Source organism: Xenopus tropicalis, chromosome 4 (assembly GCF_000004195.4).
Source record: "Xenopus tropicalis strain Nigerian chromosome 4, UCB_Xtro_10.0, whole genome shotgun sequence".
Classification (NCBI taxonomy): domain Eukaryota; kingdom Metazoa; phylum Chordata; class Amphibia; order Anura; family Pipidae; genus Xenopus; species Xenopus tropicalis.
The window spans coordinates 92333511-92359096 of NC_030680.2; the positions used below are offsets into that span (position 1 = coordinate 92333511).

General features: G+C 35.4%; 1 protein-coding gene across 8 annotated transcripts in view; it reads left to right on the plus strand.

Moving 5' to 3' along the window:
- mast2 (microtubule associated serine/threonine kinase 2) overlaps nt 1-25586 on the plus strand; it is a 153030-nt gene that overhangs the window by 89384 nt on the left and 38060 nt on the right. For 4 of the 8 annotated variants that reach the window (XM_031900178.1, XM_031900181.1, XM_031900179.1 and 1 more), the window contains 5 exons: nt 5631-5722; nt 17764-17839; nt 19345-19365; nt 21677-21755; nt 23382-23536. In XM_031900178.1, the coding sequence (XP_031756038.1) occupies nt 5631-5722; nt 17764-17839; nt 19345-19365; nt 21677-21755; nt 23382-23536 (423 nt within the window). The remainder of the gene's footprint in view (nt 1-5630; nt 5723-17763; nt 17840-19344; nt 19366-21676; nt 21756-23381; nt 23537-25586) is intronic. The other 4 variants (XM_031900176.1, XM_031900177.1, NM_001128649.1 and 1 more) reach the window with 1 other exon arrangement.

Below are 25586 nucleotides of genomic sequence, written 5' to 3' on the forward strand. Positions count from 1 at the left end.
AGCTCCTTATGATAACAGGAACTAAATGTGTGTGTGTTCATGTTGCTCAAGGAAAATGCAAGTTATCTGTAAGTAATGACTATATATGTAACTGGTACAATGGGTGTAGGACAGTTCACATCTACCTATAAATACCAAAGCATCTAATGTCAAATAGTGCTAGCCTAATAAATGGCCAACTGACAATGCTGTTTGGTCTGACACTAGATACAAGCACCTGCTCATGTTCATAAAAGTACTTAGGATAAGTAATGTCAAATAAATAGGTCATGAAGTATATATATATATATATATATATATATATATATATATATATATATATATATATATATAATGAACAAGAAGAAAAATTGACCTCGTAAGGAATTTGACTTATAAAGAAAAAAAAGACCAGCAAACTAAATTTGTGTTAAGTAAACATGCATGTACATACTTGTTTATTTAATACATGTTTCATTTTATCCCTTGGTTGCTGGTCTAATTGTTTTTCTTTCTTTCTCTATAAGTTTGTATAAATGTACACAGCTATATAAATTGGGCTGGTACTTGCACACACATATGTTTATAGTACACACTCCAGTGCAAGATAAATGTGTGTGTTTATATAATAGGTAAGCCCTAATGTAAAATATAAATTTGTTAATATGTAAGATAGGTAAATTATTTTGTATAATAACCAAGTCCCAACTAACCAAGTGACTCGTGACACTAAGGGGCTGATTTACTTACCCACGAACGGGTCGAATGGAGTCCGATTGCGTTTTTTTCGTAATGATCGGTACTTTGCGATTTTTTCGTATGTTTTGCGATTTTTTCGGATTCTTTACGAATTTTTCGGATCCAATACGATTTTTGCGTAAAAACGCGAGTTTTCCTATCCATTGCGAAAGTTGCGTAAAAAGTTGCGCATTTTGCGTAGCGTTAAAACTTACGTGAAAAGTTGCGCATTTTTCGTAGCGTTAAGTTTTAACGCTACGAAAAATGCGCAACTTTTCGCGTAAGTTTTAATGCTACGCAAAATGCGCAACTTTTTACGCAACTTTCGTAATGGATACGAAAAACTCGCGTTTTTACGCAAAAATCGTATTGGATCCGAAAAATTCGTACAGAATCCGAAAAAATCGCAAAACATACGAAAAAGTCGCAAAATATTCGTTTTCAAGTCGGAACTTTTCCAATTCGGGTCGGATTCGTGGGTTAGTAAATCAGCCCCTAAGGGGCAGATTCATCAAAGTAGGAGTTTGAATCCCGAAATGGGTAAAATTTGGATTAGATACAATAATTTCTGACGAATGAAAAATGCTTACGAAAAAATTGTAATAGTCATGATTATATCGTATTGGCGATCCTAAAGTCCCGAAATTTTTGTATGCGAACGATCGGAAATGGCGGGAAAACCTTTCTGACTTTGATCCTTCTGTGCATGTTTTTTGAAGCCTCGCATAGGACTCAATGGCACTCTGCCGCTCTAACCTGACCCAAGGAAAGTCACTATAATGAAGCTTTAATGAATCCAAAACTTTCGTACTAGGCACGACACATACGATTTTGTCGCACAAATTGTTGCAAAATACGAAAAAGTTGCAAAAAATATGCACAGTACGAAAACTGAAAAAATACACATTTTTTGTAATCGGAAACAATCGTACGATAAATGTGCCCCAAGTACTGAGTATAATTGATGACATCACTAAGCAACTTTTATAAGGATATAATTTGTAGCATTATCATGGATCCTGTGTATAAAGTACACACGCAAGATAAATGTTATTTGTGCTCCGTTTTATTGTTGCTGTCATGTTATTCAGTTACCTTAATGTTCTGAAACGAATGCACAAGAAAACTGTGCTCTTTCAGTGAAAAATCCCTGTAAGCAGATGCTTGTTAGTGCTTATCTTTTTGAGGAACTAATTATTGCTCTTGCCTGTTTTTTTTGTTTTTGTTTTTTTTGTTACGCCTTTGAAATTCACATCCATCTCTAAATTACTGTAATTAAAGCTACAACTTTCATATCTGTTTTAACGTGCCATGCAGCTGGGGTGTTTATGAACATGTATATTCCAGTCATATTGTAAGCTGAAATATCTTAAATGTTTGTTTATTCACAAGTCAGCCTGGTTTTGATAAAAAAAAAAAAATTACAAAATGAATCAAATTTCTACAACCATTTAAATATGGCACATACATTTGAATAAAAAATGGTAGGAGATGTGTAGTGGAGTTGTCTTTCTCTAGTTTGTCTGGGCATTGTATAGATGGACATTTGATATACTGTAAGCATAGCGAATTTGGTACACTCATATGGGGATTTCCAGCTAAGTTTGTGTTGTCAACACATTCTCTTTGTCTATAGTGAGTAAACTACCCCCCTATTATGAAATATAAGTATATTATAAGTTATATAATGGGGTATTTTATTTATTATTATACAGGGGGTACTTTGTAACTGTTATTATTATACACAGGTTTCATTAAGATGTAACAAATTGCATCACTATACTTTGTTTATAAGGCAATAATTTACAGCAGTGATCTCCAACCAGTGGCTCATGAGCATCGTGTTGCTCTCCTACCCCTTGGATGTTGCTCCCTTCTGTAGGCTGCTAGTCCTCATAGGGGCTACCAAATAGCCAATAACAGTCCTTTTTGGCACCCCAGGAACATGTTTCATGCTTGTGTTGCTCCCCAAGTCTTTTTATATTTGAATATGGCTGACAGGTAAAAAAGGTTGGGGATCCCTGATTTACAGGATATTCATGACTCTTGTGTATTATATGTCTCTCTGTTTGGATTTTGTCAAAGTTTGAGAATGCTGCTGTCATTAACGGTACTTGCATCAGAACTTGCTTTTCACACTCCTATTTATTTGCGCTTGCCACTGCTCAGTCCTTCTTGCCTTCTGCAGGGCACTTGCGCCTACAGAGTTGACTGCAGATGCCACTCACAACAAACACCGGAAATGATGCCAGACAGGCTTCCACTCTATGTCAGGCGCAACACCCGGTTGTGGCCACAATTACAATTGCATTCTGGGGTAAAAAACAGATTGCACTAGAAACTTCACTTTTCTCACTGCATCTGCAGACTTTGAGGAGCTCTTATGTCTGACTTGTACAAGCCATTTTTCATCCTGCATGCACCAATAAAATCTTTGTGTGATTTTCGGCCCATGTGTGGGCTCAGAATTATCGTCCTGATAATTTTCGTACCATAGCAATTGGTGGTTTTATTCAATCTACAATGGAAGTCACTTTCATACGATCAATGTCTGCCAACTATTTCATGTTCAAAACATCCTCTGATTTGTTATTTTTAGGGCTGTATCCTACAAATTCACTCTGAATGTTAGTTTTAGATTGTTGCATTTAAACATACGATCGATATCTGAATGCTCATCGGAAGAAGACTAAATTCTGCACGTGTTTGGCCCCCTTTTGGCTAACAGGGCCTAATTTATAAATACTAAGCGGATTTGCAATGTACAGTAAAACATATGGCGATAAGTGAAATTTTCTTCATTGTATAACCTGCAGCTGGCTGAAAAAAAATCCAGTCACTGATTGGTTGATATAGGTTACTGCCCATATGGAAATATGCCCCAGAGCCTTACACTGTCATGCAACATGTTTTAAACTCCTTTTTAAAGTATGAGTAAACTTTTTTTTTTTTTTTTAAATTACTCTGTACAGCTCCCACAATAACATATATTTCTCCCTGCATTCAGATTGTGCCAGTGCCTTCTTTACAGTGGCAGTTCTTGTTAGAGTAATGCAAAGTTACCTGTATCCATTGGTAGCTTTGCCTTGACAAGTGATGGTGCACTGACATTGTTGTGCAGCCTATTAGGGTGACCTACTTTAGATTTCGCCTATTGTTGCGTGTTTCTCCCCTGAAAAAAATGGTGTAGTGTCCACAACAGGCAGTTTATTTGTTGCTGTACCCATGGTATTTGCATGCAATTAGTTGAGGACTTGCTTAAGTATGTCTTTTCCTTATTTCGTTCCATTCTCAAAACATTTGTTTGCACTTTATTATTCCTTCCTGTAGTTTTAATACCATATAATATATTGGAAGTATGGTGTATTGTATGTATGTATTACCTTCCAGAATAGCTGGTATACTGCATGCTGTATCGAATTGTTATCAATGAGTAAAGGATATATCCTTGCTTCTGGGAATTGATGGTAAATTATACAAATGGACTTGCATCGAATTTTCATGATACTGGTTTTAGCACTGAGGGATTGCACTGAGGGAAGAAATTGTACCTGTCCCTTGGGGAAGATTCAGTCATTCTGCTGCTGTTGTCATGGATATATTTATCCATTAGAGTTTAAGCAATGTCATACTGGTGGAAAGTACCCCAACTACAATATGGTGATAGTGCCTGTATGAAGATGGTATTCATTGCTCATCCCTAGGGTGTATCTAATTTCTGACCATTATGCATATGTCATTACATGAAATGGCTTTTTTTTTTTACAAACATAACAGGCATATGCCTTTTTGGATTCTATGTATTAGCACACGTGTTTAGTTTGGATCAATGATTTGCTCGAAGCAAAGGAGGGCTGTTGACATTGTATTGATTGGCAAAAGACAACTGAACAGTCAGTCACTGCCTAAATGAGCAGCCGCATAGGCACGCCTTTTAACATCCTTATTTAGCACAACTTGAGATAGAATTTTTTGCATTCTGAAGGTTGATGGTTAAATACCACTAATAAAGTTTAAGATCATTTATAGTTTAGTGTTTTCCTATATATTTATTTGCTAAATAAATGTAAGTATACCCAGTATACCCCAATTTGCATGAAAGACACCAATAAATGTTAACCTTAAACCCCAATTAAAATACTAATAGGGCCTCTGTTTTCTGCTGGATGTATAAGAGCCATATAAGACTATGCACTTCATGGGGGCTGTCTGACTGACAGAGGTGGCAAAGCAGCCCTGGAGCTAAACCTTTCAGGTATAACTTCTAAATCAGATTGTAATGGTTTTTAATATCACTGCACTGGGGTTTTTAGTCGCTTTCACTAATGAGAAGTGTATATTTTTTACGTCCTGTCAGATTTTGTGGGAAATAGTTTGTTTAAAGCTTTAAAAAAAAAAAAAAAATTGGCCACGGTGAATCCCAGATTAACAATTTCCTTTATTCTGTGCAGCACCTACCATCTCTTATTTTTTTCTACCAAAAATAAGAGATGGTAGGACAGAAACTGAATTACAATCTATTAAGAGCTGCATAACATATCTGTGCTGTATAAATAGAGGATTAGGATAATTAGCCTCATTTCCGTAGTCAACAAAGAACAAAATTAGTTTCTCCATATTCTAACGCTCTCAAATTCAAGACGCCCTTGCAGCAGCATTGCTAAATATTATATTGTCAGAGGCTATTTGTATAGTAGTTATGTAAGCTAGAATTAATAATGTTTCTTGAAAAGAATTCCAGATTTATATATAATGGAAATAATGGTGCGCAAACATGTTTTTTTTATACTTTATCTTCATTTCAGTTTACAGTATTTTCAGCTTCATGTTGAGATGCACGGGTTAATTCTTCCAAGCTGTCCTTCTAGTATAAGATGTTTGGGCTCTAATTGTGTTTTTTCTTTATTCCACAGCTGTCGTTCTAGTAATCGAAAGAGCCTGATTGTAGCTTCCAGCACATCTCCAACTTTACCTCGGCCTCACTCTCCTCTCCATGGACATACAGGTAAAAATCCAGACCATTTTGCCATTTTGACACTACATGATTAATTGCTCATATTCCTCACAATGACAGTCACTACACTGATTGAATGTTCAGCCATATGTAGCAGACAGCTTTATTTAGCACTGATATGTGGTGCATTATGATAAGATTAGCCTGGCATAACAATATATTGTGCCACCTAGTCATATATATTTATATTATTGCGCAACCTGTAGTGGAATCCGCTTTGTAAACAAGCATTAAGTGCTAAGTATATTAAATGCAAAATGGTAATGCAATCAGTCAGACTTGGCAACCAATAAGCAGGTAAAGTTCACTGGTCACCTGTTTAAAAGCAAACATCTTATTGGTTGCTGTGGGTTACTGCTCCTGATCTTGATGCCTTTTATTACATATGGTGGCAAGAATTTAATACTTTTGTAAACATTTTTAAAATGATGCTCATTTGCGGTATCCCATTATACCACCAACCAAACACACACCAAAAGCCATATTAAATGCGTGTAAAATGTTTTACACCAAACAACCTCAAAATGAAAATTTCTAAGATGTGTTTTCTCCTTATTAAGCATATCATCATTCCTGAAATTTGCAGGCAGAAACCATTAACCCAGAAACTTACATCATTTAAAGAAATTCTTCAGTGAAGCATGGAGTAAAAATGAGTTTTTACAACAGACTTTTACACTCAGCTACACATTGTCCTCTGTTGCCTCATTTTCTCCTTCCAGTAGCCTAACCTGGCTCATTATATAAACAATAGTGACTCTCCTACACCCAGAAATATTAGAGTTTGGCTCTCCATAGGTGTTGTGTTTTAAATCTTTTTATTCAGATACTGGTACAGGTTGGATTTAGTTTGACATAAATTCCAAATCTGGCATTCTTTGCACCCAAGCTCTTATGACTGCCAGTAAATGTAGGGTTTCGGCAGTGTGCTTCAACATTTCATGGGAAACTTAAGGGTTCTTAAAGGGGACCTGTAACCCTAAGAATTAATTCTGATTCCACCTTTACAATATTAGTTGAACAAAGTAACTGTATTAAATTTTTAAATTGTATTCTTTCATCTTTTTGAATTGACAGTTAGAGCACACTAAAAGACTGGGGACTTTTCTTATTCTTTTTTTATGTCTAGGTGACAGGTCCCCTTTAAGAAATCACATCTGCAACAATATAAAATGAGTTATATAGAATTTTATAGCTGCTTAACCCTATCTATATCATTTACACATAAGCACTGCACTAATAGTGTTAAAACATTAGTTCAAACCTGAAATCTACTTTCAAGCTGTTTGTTGAAAAACTTTGGTTTATCAAAGTGGCTTGGTCCAAGTCTATACTGAACTATGGGTGTACAAACAAAACTTTTTGTGACTTTCAGAGTTATGTATATTGGTGCAGTCTGATATTATATAAATGCTATGCTGTACCCTGAATTTGTTCACATGTGTAAAAGAGGGTAGAGAAATGTATTGCTCTTAAATTTAAACTGTGCGTCATTTAGGTCCATAACCTAGGCCACATAGAGTAAGCAAACAAATTGCATTAAAGCCTTAAATGCACAACACTTGTAACTGTAAGTATTAATGCTTTTCCTTAATCCTATAGAAGTGGAAATAGATTCATTCTTTCTACTTCTAGCCTCCAGTCTCATTCCTGTCTACCAATTTAATGAGCATTTATTTGTTAAACAGCATGACTGACATCTCTAAAATATTATTAATCCTTTATGACATATTTTTGAAGCATTTTAATATGAAAATCCTCTTAATGCTTAAGCTTTTCTTAGCCTTATGTTTGAGAAACTGTTCTTCTGACAAAACTGGTACAGGTTGGATTTAGTTTGACATAAATTCCAATTCTGGCAATCATAGTCAATTATATGGTGCTGATATTAATCTGAGTGTGGATTTGGGCAATTATGTGTGGGTGATTAAACATCTTAGTGAGCTTTTAAAATAAACAAAACGGAAACTGTCAGTTTTTCATGTTTCCTTCTCAAAGCCAACATTTCACTTTCGCAGCTCCATTAGTCACAGTTTGATAGATTGCTGCCACAAAATTACCTAAATGATTATTGAATAGAAATTTGCATACAAAAATCCTGAAAACTTAGTCACATGATCATAATCATCTGGACAAGTGAAAGCAGCATTTTTTTCTTGTTCTCAATTGATGGAAGTTTTTTTGCTATTTTTCAGATTTGAATATGTAAATTTGGGCTTGGCTTCAGATCAGTGTTTGGCGAAAATTTTTATTAAGGATTTTGAACTGATCCAAAATTATACATTCATTGTATCCATAGTTTTCTTAGGACGTATAGGGTGACAGAATTGTAACGAGATCCATTGTGTAAGCAAATACACAGGATATATGTTTTCCATACATTCTGAAAAAAACCTAGTAAACTTGGTCTTTATGGTGAGGCTATTGTATATTGCATCATATAAGGTGGAATGATTGTGTGTGTTTGAGAGACAATGTTAAATGTGACATAGCTTTGTGACAATAATGCTTAAAGGAAAACTATTCCCCCAAACAATGTAGGTCTCTCTAAAAATATTTTGCATAAAACAGCTCTTGTGTTAAACCCTGCTTCATCTAAATAAGCCATTTTCATAAAAATATACTTTTTTATAACTATATACAATTGGGTTATCCTAAATAGAAAATCGCCATTTTGAGTACTAAGGGCCGACCCCTGGGATCATGCGATTCACAGTCCAAACAAACCAAGGGAGCACACAGACCATCACAAAATGGTGGCTCATAGGAAAGATGTAACAGGGCAATATTTACTGATATATATTTCATACGAGTGACGGCACTCACAGGAACTTTATACACATGTCCAAAATTAAAGAAAAAACTTTAGGTTTATTAGATCCAATAAACCTAAAGTTTTTTCTTTAATTTTGGACATGTGTATAAAGTTCCTGTGAGTGCCGTCACTCGTATGAAATACATTTACAATTACCGCACGAGCACCCAGGCGTCATCTCAGACTTATGGTGTGCTGCTTACGCTGCTGCATATATATATATATGCACACAGTCTTATGAATAATTTTGGGAACAAAAAACCGTGGTATGTCTTTCTTTTCCCAGGACAAACCGGCTGTGCAAAAATTTGGGTACCCTTGTAATTTTGCTGATTTGAATACATGTAACTGGCCAATACTGATTACTGGCAACACCAAATTGGTTGGATTAGCTCGTTAAGCCTTGAACTTCATAGGCAGGTGTGTCCAATCATGAGAAAAGGTATTTTAGGTGACCAATTGCAAGTTGTGCTTCTGTTTGACTTCTGTTTTAACTGTAAGGAATGGAATCAGGAAATTGAAGGCCACAGGCACAGCTGCTGTAAAACCCAGGTCTGGCAGGCCAAGACAAATACAGGTGTGGCATATGAGAGGGATTGTGAGTGGTTACAGACAAGCCAAAGACCTGCAAGGACATCTTGCTGCAGATGCTGTATCTGTACATCGGCCTACAATTCAGAGCAATTTGCACAGAGAACATCTGTATGGCAGGGTGATGAGAAAGAAGCCCTTTCGATTGTTGTATGCAAAAGCTCATTTAGTCAAGCCACAGTCATTTTGGAACAAGTGCTTTGTACTGATAAAACAAAAATTATTTGGTCATAACAAAAAGCTCTTTGCGTGGTGGAAAGAAAAACCAAGAAAAACACCTGCTACCTACTTTCAAAGTTGGTGGAGGTTCCATCATACTGTGGGACTGTGTGACTAGTTCAGGGACTGGGGCCCTTGTTAAAGTCTAGGGTGGGATGAATTCAACCCAATATCAACATATTCTTCAGGATAATGTTTAAGCAGCAGTCTTAAAGTTTAAGTTACGCAGGGGTTGGATATTCCAACAAGACAATGACCCTAAACACAGTTGGAAATCTACAAAGGCATTTATGCAGAGGGAGAAGTACAATATTCTGGAATAACCCTCAAGTCCACTGACTTGAATATCATCAAAAATCTATGGGATGATTTGAAGCAGGCTGTCCATGCTCGGCAGCCATCAAATTTAACTGAATTGGAGAGATTTTGTATGGACGAATGGTCAAAAATACCACCATCCAGAATCCAGACACTCATCAAAGACTATAGGAGGCATCTGGAGGCTGTTACATTTGCAAAAGGAGGTTCAACTAAGAATTGGTGTAATATCTCTGTTGGGGTGCCCAAATTTATGCATATTTATATTGCATATTTTCTGTTAATTAAATAAATTTTATGTCACTTCTGAAATACTACTGTTGCCATAAGGCATGTTATGTATTAAAAGGAACTTGCTATTTTGAAAGCTCAGCCAATGATAAACAAAACTCCAAAGAATTAAGAGGTGTTCCCAAACTTTTTCATACGACAGTATATATATATATATATATATATATGTATAATATTCCAGTTTCTTTAGTTCTTTACATTCCAGATTCTTTAATAGGTCACTTAATATGATGAAACGGTCTGTTGGTTAAGTATTCTTTCTGGGGTTATAGTTTTCCTTTAAAGGAGAAGGAAAATAATTTTTGGCATTTTACTGCCAGTAGATTCCCCACAATAGTGCCACCTAGAATGCTATATTTATTCCACAGAAAACTTTAACAAACCTGAGTAAAGTGCCTTAGAAGCTCCCTCTGTTTGTTTAAGATTGTAGCTGCCATTTTAGCTTGGTCTTCCTAGTTTCCTGTTGCAGTTCTAGAGGCTGGTAGCTCGGATTACACATTCCTAAGGGAGGGGGGTAGTGAGTTTTATGAATTCTTAAGGTTAGGGGGGAGCAGGAGAAGGGAGAGATGAAAGAGAGCTGTGCAAACTCTGGCCCCTGGAATTAAGGATTTTTCTGAGAGAAGGTCTGATACCAAAGAAAATGTTTACAGAAACAAAGACAAGAAAACCTGTGTTTGCTGTGTTTCTTTTGATAGAGGACTCAGTGCAGCATTTCTGTGAGTGGCTATGGCTGTATTTACATAGACCTTTCTGATAAAGCTTACTTAGTTTTTACCTTTCCCTCTCCTTTAAGACCCTTGTCTGTATGACAAAAGCAAAACACTTGACCAGCCATCATGTAACCCTACATAGAAAGGTGTTGTAAAAACAAAAAAAACTTATTCACATTGTGTAAATAAGCACTCACAGAAAGCTGCACTAAGTGCTCTATCAAAATAAACACTTGATTTTTCTACCCTTTTGTACATATGTTCTGTATCAGACTTCCTGCTCTCAGAAAAATCCTTCAAGGCAGGGTCACAAGTATGCTCAGTTTGCTTCTCTCTTCTGCTTCCCCTCCCATCAGAATTTGCTCCACCTTCCATCAGAATTTGCTTCCCCTTCTTACTGTGCTGTGTAATCTTAGCTACTAGCAGCTAGAGCTGCAACACCAAAGCTACTGAGACCAAGCTAAAATGGCAGCTGCTATCTTAAATTAACAGAGGGAGCTTCTAGGACTGTTTACTCAGGTATGGTAAAGCTTTCTGCAGAATAAATAAAGCATTCTAGCTTGCCCTATTGTGGCTAATCTATTGGCAGTAAAATGCCAAAATGCTTTTCCTTCTCCTTTATTTGTTTCATGCTCTGTTGCACTGTCCTAGTATCCTTACAACACCCTAATGAGTCTGGATGCCCAAAATTACCACAACAATTATTAGGGATTCTCTTGTGTGCTTTTAAAGTGAACTCTAAATCAGAGCAGGAAAGAAAGGTAGGTAAATATATTTTTTGAAAAATGTTGACATTGTGCAGTGGCTTAAGCAAGGATAAAGGTTGCAAGGATAAAGGTTCCTATAGGTTGCAAGTATCCTGGATAGTGTAGCAGGACATGGATACTTCAAAGGGCCTGACAGTATCAAATGACCACTTTACATGCCCATAATGAATATTCATAGTGCAAAATTGCGTACCAAAAGTACATTGATCAGGACAAGCAAGAGATCCATCTCTTTTATATCACAGGTCCATGTCAAAAATCTGCTATGATATAAACTGCATCATATTTTTATGTGTATCTTTAGTTTCTACTACAGAAATTTTAACATCATCACAGTGCATGATGAGATGTAATTTCTAATAATTGAATAAGTTATTCAATAATCTGTATAAAATGACCACTAAAAATCTTTTTCTAAAAAAAAACCCACACTACTACTGATGCAGTTTTACGGATTAAGCAAAGGCCTAACAATATCCTGGAAATGTGTCCAGTAGAGAGAAGTAAGTAATTTATTTATGTGTAGTTGAGGTTTTTTCTACGCAGCCAGTATGACATACAAAAAAGCACAAACATCTGCATAAACCAAATTGATATTTATGGAAACATAAAACAATTGTAAACTGACCTTCTAAATGGGGTATATTTCCTTTTTAATATGTTTTCAGTCTCGCCCATGATTGCAGTGATATGTCAATGGTAAAATTAGTTTTTGTATATCTGAATTAACAAACTAGAAGAATTGATCTCGTCCAAAGTAGAGTAAACTACATTCCAATTAGATTTATCACATTCCTTTCTTTTTAAAAGTTAGGTTATTCCATTTGGAATTGGAATAAGCTGATTAGAGGAGTAACTGATAGCAGCCTCCTGTGCAGTTGGTCATGATTCATGGCCAGGGAAGAAATACTATTTAAATGTCATTTGTATGCACCACAGACTCCAGTGGACTTCTCTAGTAGTTCTTTGAAAGGCATATTAATTTGTCACATTTCCCCAAGAGATTGCATTATGTAGATCTCTCTGGGTCAGTCTGCTAAAGATTAGTCATTTTCTTCAAAAGAAGTAATACGATGCACTGAATAAATTTTGTTCTAAAAAAAAAAAAACCTATTGGAGAACATAAGTACCTAAATGAATGAAGATCTCACCACACTTTGATCACTAGGGATGCTACAAAGAGGGATTCACTATGCTATTTTGTGGTTTTAAAAGCTAACTTAATGTAAAAATGTTCTTACTAGAGGGAAATGTATGCCACAGACATTTATTTATACAGTTAGCAAGCATAAGGGACTTTTGTCTTTTTGATGCATGATTTTTGTTATTGCTTGTCCCTCTATGTGTAATCATGCCCTAATGATGCCACGTGACAGCTCTAGCCATACCAAAAAGACTGTCATGAACTGAACTGAACCTGGCCACACCCTCATTTATAAATGCTGGGCTAAGTTGCACCTGGCAACTAAAATCTACAATTAGTATTGATGTTGGTATATATGGTTTATGTACGTGAGTGTATGGATAGGTCTGTATAGGTTGGTGTGTGCTGGGTTTACTTGGAAGGGTTGAACTTGACTCTGGTCTTTTTTCAACCTTATGTAACTACTTATTTAATTAGTGATTAGCTTCTTTTTGTCCACCTGTCAGTATAACAAAGAAAGCATACATACAATCTCTTATTTGCACTTAAATATTCTGTTGGCCTTGGAGATGAACAAGCAGATTGCAAGGGAAGCGGGAGTGAGGTGTGTCTCACCTGTCACAGGTGTGAGATTGACCTTCCTTAGGCTAATGCCAGACGAGGCGCAGGGCAGATATTTTCGGCAAATACAGCCCTACGCCTCCTACATGTGCCTGCACCCAAATGAATGAGATACGCTTGGGTGCAGGCACATGTAGCCGAAATACGCATAAAAACGCGAGACTTTCAAACTCCCGCGTTTTTATACGTATTTCCGCTACATGTGCCTGCACCCGAGCATATTCCATTCATTCGGATGCAGGCAAAAGTAGGAAGCGTAAATATCCGCCCTAAGCCTCGTCTGACATCAGCCTTATTTGCCAGTGTGAGGTGTGATCACCTGACTGTGATGGGATCATAGAACAATTTGTCCCAACTGCCTTCTAAGTGTTCGTCACATGGTAGTCTCTGTTTCAGTTTGTATATGGCTTCTTCATTTTGGCAAAGTAAAATCTTTTATGTGACATGAGTTTTGATTTGTTCAATTTTATATATATATATATATATATATATATATATATATATATATATATATATAAAAATATAATAATAGGTAATTGTTATATGTAAAAACATAGTATTCCTTTCATTGGCACTAAATGTTTTGCATTTGTTTTCATAATTAAGTCCTCTCTTTGTTTATACTCTTATCTGCACACACATTAGGGCAGATTTATCAAAGTACGGTTTTTGTAAAAAGCACAATACAAAAAAATTGTATCAAATATGATTTTTTCGTATCGTGCTTTTTAAAGTACGAAAAATTTGTATTTCAAAATACGAAAACATCGTATCTGATCGTATAATGGCTGAAAAGTAAGATTTTTTCATATTTGAACGATTGTAAAATGCAGGAAAACCTTTGATCCTTCTGTGCATGATTTTGGAAGCCTCCCATAGGAATTTTTGTATTCGGATCAGTCGTACTTTGATGAATGTGCCCCATTGTGTATGAATGTGTATAAATGTATGAACAGGCACATACACACAGTTAAATTCAAAGTTTGGCCATGCCAGCAAAATTTAAATATTTAGTTCATTATGTGAAAAGTAGTAAACTGCTGCAGACGTCAGAGTGTTAAAAAACAATATAATTGCACCACCAACAGTGGGAACGCCAGTGGAAAGACCATCGCTTTGGTATTCTGAAATCTAACTGATGCCTACAAAGCAGTTAAAGACTATAAAAAGACTTCAGAATGCTTCCAGCTCACAATTTTCACTGTACCCAATGTCATTAAGAAATGAACGTGAATGTTTCTCTCTACAGGTGTTGGACCTGTTATCCAGAATGCTTATGACCTGGGTTTTTTCTGATAAGGGGTCTTTACATAATTTGGATCTTCGTACCTTAAGTCTGTGTTTTGTGTCCAGTAAGAATTAATTATATCTTAATTATGATAAAGTACAAGGTACTGTTTTATTATTGCAGAGAAAAAGGGAATCTCTTTTAAAATTTTGAACTTTTTGATTAAAATTAAGTTGATGGGAGATTGCTTTTCTGTAATTTAGAGCTTTCTGGATAATGGGGCCCTTTTAACATCTACCTCACTATAAACAAAATAATTTCTAAATAATGCAGAAGTGCCATCACCAGGATTCCCTTTATAGTAAATGGTGGGTTATTAAATTTCCAGACTTTTAAAGACCTGCCTGTTACAAAAGGGATGGGTGGGTGTTTTTATTTCTGTGGGATTTTGTTATGGGTAAGTTCAGGTTTTTTGTCTTTTCTTTAGAAAATTGATGCCATACTTTCCTAAAGTTCCTTCAGATGCTGAACTGAAGCAATATGGTCGTTTACGTCTGCCTTCATTTCATAGGTTTCAGTACCAAGAGGGCTCTGGGAATACTGAGACAAATTACATTCATTGTGTAAGATTAGGTAAATGTGATTTGTAGGGTTACTCAGAAAACTTGCACTCTCATTTAATACTGTTTAGCTATTGTAGCAGATTATGTTTTGCTAAATTAAAATACATTGTAATAACTTACTAAAAATATCTAGGGTAATTACTGATAAAAATTCTAATCTTAATCATTCCTGTTATTTGAATAAAACAACTGTACTCTTCTGGTTGGGGCCAAATTATTTCATTATTCATTCATTATTTTCTACAGTATTGGGATAGTTGTAGATTTTTTAAATATACTTCATATAAAGTAAAATTAATTGTTTTTTTTTTTGCCAGAACAAAAAAAAACATGAAAAACTGGTAGATCAGGAGTTACTAGTCTGCCATGTCATTGATTATTGAGCTGGCATTATCAAAGGCTAAATAAGGCCTGAGCTTCATTAGCAGGTCACAGGGGGCCCAAATATTTTGTTTATAAAGGGACCAGAAGACCTTGTGACTCCTCATTGCCCCAAATTTAATTCTGATATATAAATGTAATTAGATGCAAAATCACATCTTTAGCAACAGAAAGGTGCCTCCAATAGAAATTATGGCTGCAAAGTCACTAATGTCAAACAGCCCTGAAAAGAAATGGGCATAATTTACCAATGGGATTTTCTGGAATAGAGGTGATGCAGGGTTTAGGTGATGCATGTAGCAATACACTGTAGTGATAAGAGAGCAAGAGGCATTGCCATGCATAGCTTTATCCAGGCCAAACCAATTTGGAATTACTGTGAAATGCTGCACTGCGGTTTAATGAGATGCTTAACACAAAAGGGAAAATGTAAATTTCTATTCATACATCAGACATCATTTCTTTAACGCACATAAAAGATTAGCCCAAACAGTGCTTGCCTTCACAATGATTTACATGAAATCTGCATCACAATATGTGCCTGACTTTATAGTCTGCAATAATCTCAGCAGAAATAGATCTGCACCTGCAAAGGATAGGAACACAGCTGCATAGGATCGTTTCATTGCCCTTACTTTATATGTAGCTAATATTTTAGTGTCAATTTCCTTGCCAGGGAGTCAGTGATATCTCCACCACATAAACTGTACTTTCCAAAATGTAATGTTAATGCTTTGAAATTGTCCATCTAGAGATATTACTCACTATGCATTTATGCGTCTGGCACACAGGGAGGTTCATTGGTGCTACTTGTATATAGAAATAGGCTTTCCCAATGGGGTATAAACAAAAACATATCTAACCAGCTGTAAGTAGCACAATTTGACCCAGTTGTCCAGTAAGTCTCAAATTTTTTTTTTAATATAAAATTTTCTATTAAAGTGTCAATCAGATTAATAACAGAGTTTAGTAAAAGATACTTAAACAAAAATGAAACTATTGGGCAAAAAAATAAAAAGAAAGAGTGAGTAACTCAGTTCAAAAGTGGAAGTGAAAACGCCAGCTATTCAACGTGACCATATGTGATTGCCTAGAGGAGGGGAGGCCTTGGGGGAGGGAACCAACCAGGTGGCCATAATATTTAATCTAATGTTGTGAGTTACAACAGGTAACTCAAACTGGTTGTTAAGGGTAAAGACACACTGAGCTACTAGTAGCAGCTACTTTTTCATAGCTACTAAACTTCAGAAAATGCCCTGCCATAGATAATACTGAGAATTGCCTCTGCTGAAACACATGTAGAGACAGTTATCAGTAAATGATCAGCATTGTCTATGTTAGTAATCACCACAAGTAGCTGCTTCTAGTAGCCCTGTGTGTCTTCACCCTAAAAGTCAATCGGACCTTGTATTGCTCAGTTGTGTATATGGTGAGGCAGTAACTCAATTTATGTAAATATTTGTCTTGTTCCTGGTTTAGTTTTGTATTTTCAAACTGATATACATTTTGAACTTTAAGTAGCCACTCTAACAAAAACATATTAATTATTAATGGTGGTATTCAGCATCTGTAATACAGGTATTGCCCTGGGGTTTTTCCGGATCTTTACGTTATTTGGAACCCCATTCTTGATGTCTGGTAAAAAATAATTTAAACATAAAATAAACCCAACAGTATTATTTTACCTCCAAAAAGGTTAATTATATTTTAGGATCAAATAGAAGGTACTGTTTATTTATTACAGAGAAAAGGAAAGTTTTTAAAGGATAAATAAATCTTTAAAATAAATTGATGAGAGTGCTATTCTAAGTAATTTTGCAATTTACATATATTCATTATTTATTTATTTATTTTTTATTCCAAGGTATTAAAGGTTAAAAATACTGTTAATATGAATGCATGGTGTTGCAATATCGCCACCTGCTGGTCACTTTTTGAAAATGCCATACTCAAGGACATTGTGGAGGAAGCAGGTGGCATTGTTGTAATAAAATGCATTCATATTAATAGTACTTTTAACCCTTAATATCTTGGAATTAAAAAAATAACTAATGTAAATTTTGCTTAAAATGGACTCTGTGGGTGATTGCTGTCCCATAATTAAGAACTTTTTGGATAACTGGTTTCCAGATAAGGGATCCCATGCCTATAACAGGTTTGATATTAGTCATCATATGTTAATACTGTGCTATGTTTTGATGTGAACCTTATTTTATCGCCATTAATAAAATATGGAGCTTTTTAGTTTTATTTGGCATAAATGTAAGTTATATTTGCATTTCACTGGCATGTTTCATTGATGGTTTGAAACTTTTTTGGCACAGGTAACAGCCCACTCGACAGTCCACGTAACTTCTCTCCAAATGCCGCCGCTCACTTTTCATTTGTTCCCGCTCGAAGGTAAGCCAGTCCACCCCTCTGTATTGAGAACAGTGACTTCTGTGAGTATTTTTTGTTACTCTGGGGCAAATATAACTGATGCCATCACTGTAGTGTGATAATAATGTCAGATAATATTTCAGTCCATAAATGTATGATTTACTCTGATTTAGGTGTGATTGTATTCCAAAAGTATGCATTAATGTTAAGCGGTTGGATTCAAATTCATGTTATGCGCTTGAAATGGTGCAAACCATGAAAGCATTTTATATACCTTAGTAGAATAAAAAAAGGATTACCTTTTAATAAAGACAAATTGGCATAAGCCAATACACGCAGTTTGTTCCAGGGGCTTTTTCATGCATGAGTTGGCTTAAATATTGTTTGTAGTTACTTTTAATCTTCCCTCTTTGAGGCCAGCACACACAGCAAATTGTGGTGCACACAAAAAAACTTTGTGTAAAAAATACAAAACTTTGTATATATTCTGACCTGAGCATACAGTTTTTAAAAATACACATGCAAGTTTAAAATGTACGCACAAAAGATTTTGTTTTGTTGCACATAACATTGATAACTTTAATGTTGCATTTGGATAAATAGTAAACATTCTCCTGGGGCTTACTGTTCTGCATATAATTTAGTGAAGTGTTAGCTCTGTGTGTGTTCATTTTGTTGTATAAAACTTAGAGGTAAAATATTTATATTTTTTGGGGCAGCATAGTGAAATAGTTGTTAGCATTGTTGCCTTGTAGTGATTGGTTTAAGTTCCATGGCTAGAACTGAACATATCTGCAAGGTTTGCATGTTCTCTTCATTCTTGTGTGGGTTTCCTCTCTCACTTCTAACATATACAGGAAGATGATTTGGTTCCTGATAAAAGTGGTCATTATATGTGTCTGTGGGATAGCTTCCTTGGTACTAATGGGAATGATGTATATTCTGTAAGAATAGTCAAATATGATTGTGCAGGGTCCCTATGTTAGTGTAAAACTTAAAATAAGCATAAAACCTACAGTTATGGGCTTTTTGCTAGAACACTCCTACAATAAAATGACTTAAACATTAAACATTTAAATAAGAAAAAATAATATATTTTTTAATATTATATCAATAGGTATCTATATGTTTCTGCATATTGCAGTAATCAGTATGATTGGCTGGACTTGTTACTGTCATGTGTAAAAATTAATTCTTACAGTTTGACTAAACAGCGACCTCTAGTGTCCAATTTACCTAACTGTTTCCTTGCAAGTACATGGGAGTGCGGAAGGGATTACGCTAGTAATCTATGGATGGCAATGTATAGATTCCATTTTTTTTTTGTAATCATATAAAAAGAAACTAAACTCTGACAAAGTGTCTGTGTTGCTGTCTCAGATCTGTACACAATGATACAGGGACAGTGAGGAGAAAAACTGTGGGACACAATTTGATTGCATAGAGCTGCTGTGGGGAAATTCATAGTTGCTTACACGTATATAATAGTGCATATAAATATTTTTTTCTCTAATTCTTCAATCAAGCCATGGACACAGAGCAGACAGGTAATAATAGCTTGGGTCTGTTTCTCATTCCCATTACGTTTTGCATGGTTGTTTTTATATGAACCCTCTGGCATTATTTTGACACATCTTTTTATTGCTCCCAAAGGGAATCATTTCTTTACTGTGGAGAGCTTCATACAAACATACTGTTTAACCCAGAACACACAGTAAATCCATGTGTCCTGTTGTAGTTATTACTTGTATCTGAGGAAATCTAATCCTGAATGTCTTTTTTTCCTTAACCTTTTCTTATGCAATAAGTCAGTAAATAAGCCATTTTCTACATCATCCTTAGTTCTGCCAAATAAATGTTACTGTAATTTGACATACAGCAATTTGTTACTTTTTTTTTTCAGAAATGTTTGGTGACAAAATGTTTTGCCGATCATTCCCCATAACACTGAATAGCAATCTCTGTTGACACTAACAGGCAGTTTCAGTTATCTCTAAAGAGCCTTCACCCAGATGTTTATGGCATGCAGGACAATTGTCATTTTTTTGTCTGAGACCTTTAATTAAGGGACATATAATGTGGACAAATTAACAGGATACTGCCATTAATGATAATATGTATGTACCCAGCTTCTCTTTTAATAGTCATTCCCATCTTCAGTGCCTAAACTGTAATATAAAGTGGCTGCTAACAGTACAGTTGTAGGTTTTGCAGGCAATTCAATTTTGCCTCAGAAGATTTTAGCGATTAAAACACTGTGTGTGGCATTGCTATTAAAGGGGGACCAATGTCACAAAGAGCAATGAATGTTTCTTGGTCAAAATACTTAATTAAATTGTTTTAGCTCTTAAAAGGGTACCATAGTCACAGAGCATATTAAAGTTCCCTGGTCAAAATAATAGGTAATACAATTATTTTGCCTCTTTCTAGCTTGAAGCAGTCATGTTTACCCTGTATCCTACCAACTACAAGCAAGTAAAAGTACTGCTGACCTTGTATCTGGCTACTAATCTGCCAATTAGTCAGAGGGAAATGAGAAGGCATTGATTTATAATGAACACTGTGCACTAGCTGGGGGGGGGCGGGTTTGTGAGGGAAACAAAATAATTCAGATAAAAAAAACATTTAAAACAGAAGTGAAGAATTTTTACTCTAATTATACAGTTATGTGATATCTTATCCAAAAATCTGTTATCCAGAAAGCTCTAATTAAGAGGAAGGCCATCTTCCTTTGACTCCATTTTAACCAAAAAAAAAATTAAAAATGATTTACTTTTTCTCTGTAATAATAAATAACCTTGTACTTCATCCAAACTAAGATATAATTAATCCTTATTGGTGATTCTTAACAGACCTTGGGTATGGTGATCCAAATTACAGAAACATTCCTTATTCAATAGAACCCAGGTTCTAAACATTCTGGGTAATAGATCCCATACCTGTATTGCATATGGGTAAATCACACCTATAACTGTATTTATATTGAGGCGGAGAACAACATTGGGGTTTTAAAACCTCCAAAAAAAATGATGGCTGCCCAAGTGAGTGGAACAGCTGTTAAGTAATTATTGCATGGAATTAAAGATCGATTAAAAGACTGGCGCATTTACTAATGCTTACATTTTTTTTACGATTCATATTTTTTGTGCAAAAATACAGTTTTGTTGAGGAAAAAAATTTTTCCCCCCCCATTTACTATGCAAAAAAACTGTGACAATATGAAAGAAAAAATACGCTAAAAAAATATCAGAAAGCTGTTGAGATCCTGTAGAAATCAATTGCAGGCATCCTTTTGTAGTTTCCCTGTGCAGCTCGCTAATATTTGCCTGGTTTTTAAAACTTTAAAACTTCATACCCAGTTTATAACCAGGCAGGTGACAACCCTCATTTATATTGGGAAAAACCCTTTGGATGACTTCTTTACCTAGTCTGTAGCTACCAGACTACATTGCATGAAACATGTTATCCACATTCCAAAAGCTAACTGGGATCCTTTACTAGTATACACTTAATCATACTGAGAGGCATTTCATTATGTTTCATGATTGTCCACCAGTAGTCGATAATGAATGCCCTGCAGCGCCCAGTTCTTCATTTCAGATAACCATATCATAAGTATAACCATAAGTATAACCATAAGTATCTGCAACTGTATCGGAACTGTCGGCCCTTTATTTTTATTTTTATTGATTAGGAGATGGTAATAGACTTTTTAACATGTACCATGTTTTCTGTTATTTTGTATCATGACCGCAGTAAGTGAAAATGCGTCATTCCATTGCTCTTTCCTTATTATTCTGAATGGTTAATAAAAATATTAATTATTTTATTATACCTTCATTCATTTATCCTTTTTAGGACGGATGGACGCCGTTGGTCGCTGGCATCTCTACCTTCTTCCGGATATGGAACGAACACTCCTAGTTCCACAGTTTCAGTAAGTGCAGTCGTTATTGTAGTATGAGTCCAGCATTGCAGGATCTGCCATTTTGTGTGTCTCTTTGGGTTGCTGTATAGGTCTTTCCTTTTGTTAGCTTTATAAGTTTAAATGACTTGTAACATCAGGACATGAAAATGACATAAATAAATAAATAAATGCATTTACATGGAATGTTTTCAGTCTGCACATTCTGAGATTCTACACAGTTTGAAAGTATACTTAAAAAATACATTTAGTTTTGTGATGAAGTACCAGCTAAGGCTCAGTTTACTAAAGTAGACCAAGTGAGCTGTGTTAAAGGAACAGTAACACTAAAAAATAAAAATGTTTTAAAATAATTAATATATAATGTACTGTTGCCCTGCACTGGTAAAAGTTGTGTGTTTGCTTCAGAAAGTCTACTGTAGTTAATAGAAATAGCTGTTGTGTAGCCATGGGGGCAGCCATTTAAATTGAAAAAAGGAGAAAAGGCACAGGTTACATAAGAAGATAACAGATAAACTGTGTAGAATACAATGGGAATCTGCTACTTATCTGTTATCTGCTTAGTAACCTGTGCCTTTTCTCCTTTTTTTCTCCTTTTTTTCAATTTAAATGGCTGCCCCCATGGCTACACAGCAGGGTAATTATATAAACTGTAGTAGTGTTTATGAAGCAAACACACAACTTTTACCAGTGCAGGGCAATAGTACATAATATATTAATTATTTTTATACACTTTCATTTTTTGGTGTTACTGTTCCTTTAAGGCAACACAGAAAAGATGTCTGAACACAGCAGTCAGGTAGAAAACACTGCTTTAAAAAATTGTGCTTCAAAGAAAACATTTTTTATGTTAAAGTGAATGATGTTAGGACTTTTAAACAAGCTGTGTGTGCAAAAAAAGTACAGGATGTCTTATAAACCCTAGCTGAAAAGTCATGCATTAGGAGTTCATATCAGAGAGAGCTTTCCAAGTTAGGGACTGGCTGTTTTTGGAAAAGATGCATATGTTTAATGTTGGCTTATTATGTGGCATTTCATACAGTTGAAAATTATTTTGAAATAATTTTCAGGCATGACGAATGCCTGACAAAGGGGTACGCCCCCGAAACGTTTCCTTTTGAATAAACACGCAGGGGCTAAGCCCCACTTGCACTTTACTTGTCGTACTGGCTAAAATTAATTTTCACTGGACTTTGTTGAGAGTGCCGACTCTCTGGGCCATGCACCAAGTAGTAAACCTTTTGGAGGAGTTAAGGGTGTGCTGGTGTAAAAATTTTTCTATTGTATTTCATACAGTTGGCCAGAGGACCAATCAGAACCCTCCAACACCACAGCGCTTCCCCTACTGGTCTTTCTTTTTTCTATAATGCTGTTTAGTTGTACCTGTTGTGCCTTTTTGCACACAATATGTAGTAAAAATTTTGTTTTTTTCTTTTGGTTTAGACTAGAATTGGCCAGCTCCTGTGTGTAGCTCCCTTGGTTCCCCACTTGTGTCAGGGCATGCAGTTGGCGTTCATTAATAAAGGAAACTATTTGGGTGCTTTTAATTTAGAAGGTTTTTTTGACTAATCTACCTGCTCCATCCCTGATTGCATGTTTTTTAAGTGTATTTTTTCTGTATTTATTTTTTGTACTTAGTCATCATGCTCATCCCAGGAAAAGCTGCACCAGCTGCCATTTCAGCCAACAGCAGATGAGCTTCATTTCCTGACCAAACACTTCAGCACAGAGAGCATCACTGATGAGGAGGGGCGCCACTCACCAGCCATGCGTCCTCGATCTCGCAGCCTCAGGTGAGCTTACACTACATTGTTGCGTAGATCAATTCACTGACTTTATCTATGCATTAGTATCTTCTTGTGCTAAATGTAGGAAGTTACAAAATATCCATTATTTGTTAGTATGTGTCCCTATAAGTACATTTATATTATGCTTCACTAACAATTAGACCAGTGAACCCCAACCACACCCTCTAATTTTGCTCCCTGTGGCAATAAAGTAGGTGCCCAATTTTACATTTCTGGCTTGGAGGCAAGTTTTACTCCAAGCAGAGCCTCCTGTAGACGAGCAGTCCACATAAGGTTATCAAATAGTCAATCTCAGCCTTTATTTTGCATCCCCAAAGCTTTTTTTCATGCTGGTGTGGCTCAACAACACTTTTTACATCTGCGTGTGGCTCACAAGTAAAAAAGGTTGGGGATCCCTGATGCATGTACATGCATTTTTTTTTTTTTTTTTTTTTTAAAGTGAATATTTAGACTCTTTGTAAATGGAATGTCACTTTTAGAAAAGAGCATTGGGTACAAGTACTGCATTTACAGCCCTTTTAAATGCCATGTGAACAGGCCCCAAGAAGTGCATATAATGCAATATAGTCCCCTATAGGAGACCTACCACATCAAATTAAAATATCTATGTAATGTTGGCTTCCTTTTTATATATGCTTATGCTAAACCTAAAATTACATGACAATAGGGTTACACAAAATTTCTTGATTGCATTGCTCCATATACTGCACACAAAGAAATGGCAGCACACTCCTTGCAAGCAAATTACCTGGGATGTTGTTTAGCATATCTTGTTTGTTCTGCATAGTATGAATTATTTTCTCAGTAGATGCTTCTTTTTTTTTTTTTTTTTTTTTTTTCAAAGCTTTGTTTTTGTCAAGGCTTTATCCATACAATTATTTCAGAAGTCAGCTTTCTTGCTTTATATTACCGTAAAGCTCCTGCCATTTTCAATTGCTCATGTAAATTGACACTTTAATTCGAAGGTATCTGGCTCATGCAAATTTCATATCCTAAAGGGCTCTTCATGTAACCTTCGCTTCTTTCCATGATACATTTCTTCCCCTGTCAGTTTTAAATGAGGTTCATTTAAATTCCTTGTTTTTCACCATAGAAGGCTACAGAGAAAATTCTTTAAACCAATTTCTTATTTTACGTCTGTCTGGCTTTTAATTATCCTGTGAGATCCATGCGATAAAGAGCTTTGTTAATCTTTTCTCATGTGTCTGTAGTTTTTCTCTCAGAGTAAGAAGCCCATTTCTGAAATTCATGAACAAAAAAAAAAAGGTTAACATTCTAGAGAAGAATAGATAGCACTGAGATGTAAATTTTCTTTTCTGTTGCTAAATAGGTGAATTCGGTATTGAAGAAAAACATATTTTATGTAGTCATACCTTGCTGGCAGGATATGGTGAACTCTCACTTACACCCACTGATAAATACACTTCTAAAAATCATAGTAATGAGTAGAACGTGGGGGAGATTTTATGTGTTAAGCTCCAAACTCACATTTTGATAAATCTGCCGCTAAATGACATGACTTATATTGACAGTTTTCATTCATGCTTTTTACTATTAAATAATCCTTTTCATTTGAGGGTTTTGTATATACCTCTAGCTGCAGGTTAGGTAATTTCTTCCCCAGCAATTGAATAAATCAGTGCTTTCCTTACAAGCTGGTGTGAGCATCATAATATGCTATTAATCTCCTAGCCAACTGTGTCCTGGAACTAATTAAGGATGCAAGTAATTCATTTTGGAAAACGCTATTACATCATGACAGCAAACAACATTTGTAATATTTTCGGAAAGATTCCAAACTCCTTTATTGGTTGTTTTGAAATAAAAGAAAAATTTATTCCAGATTTTGTTTAAATAGAACATGCCTATCTATCTGTATCTATCTATCTATCTATCTATCTATCTATCTATCTATCTATCTGTATCTATCTATCTATCTATCTATCATCTATCATCTATCTATCTATCTGTTTATCTATCTATCACATATTTCTCACACAGAGAGGAAACCAGCATATTTTCATTTTGATGTGAT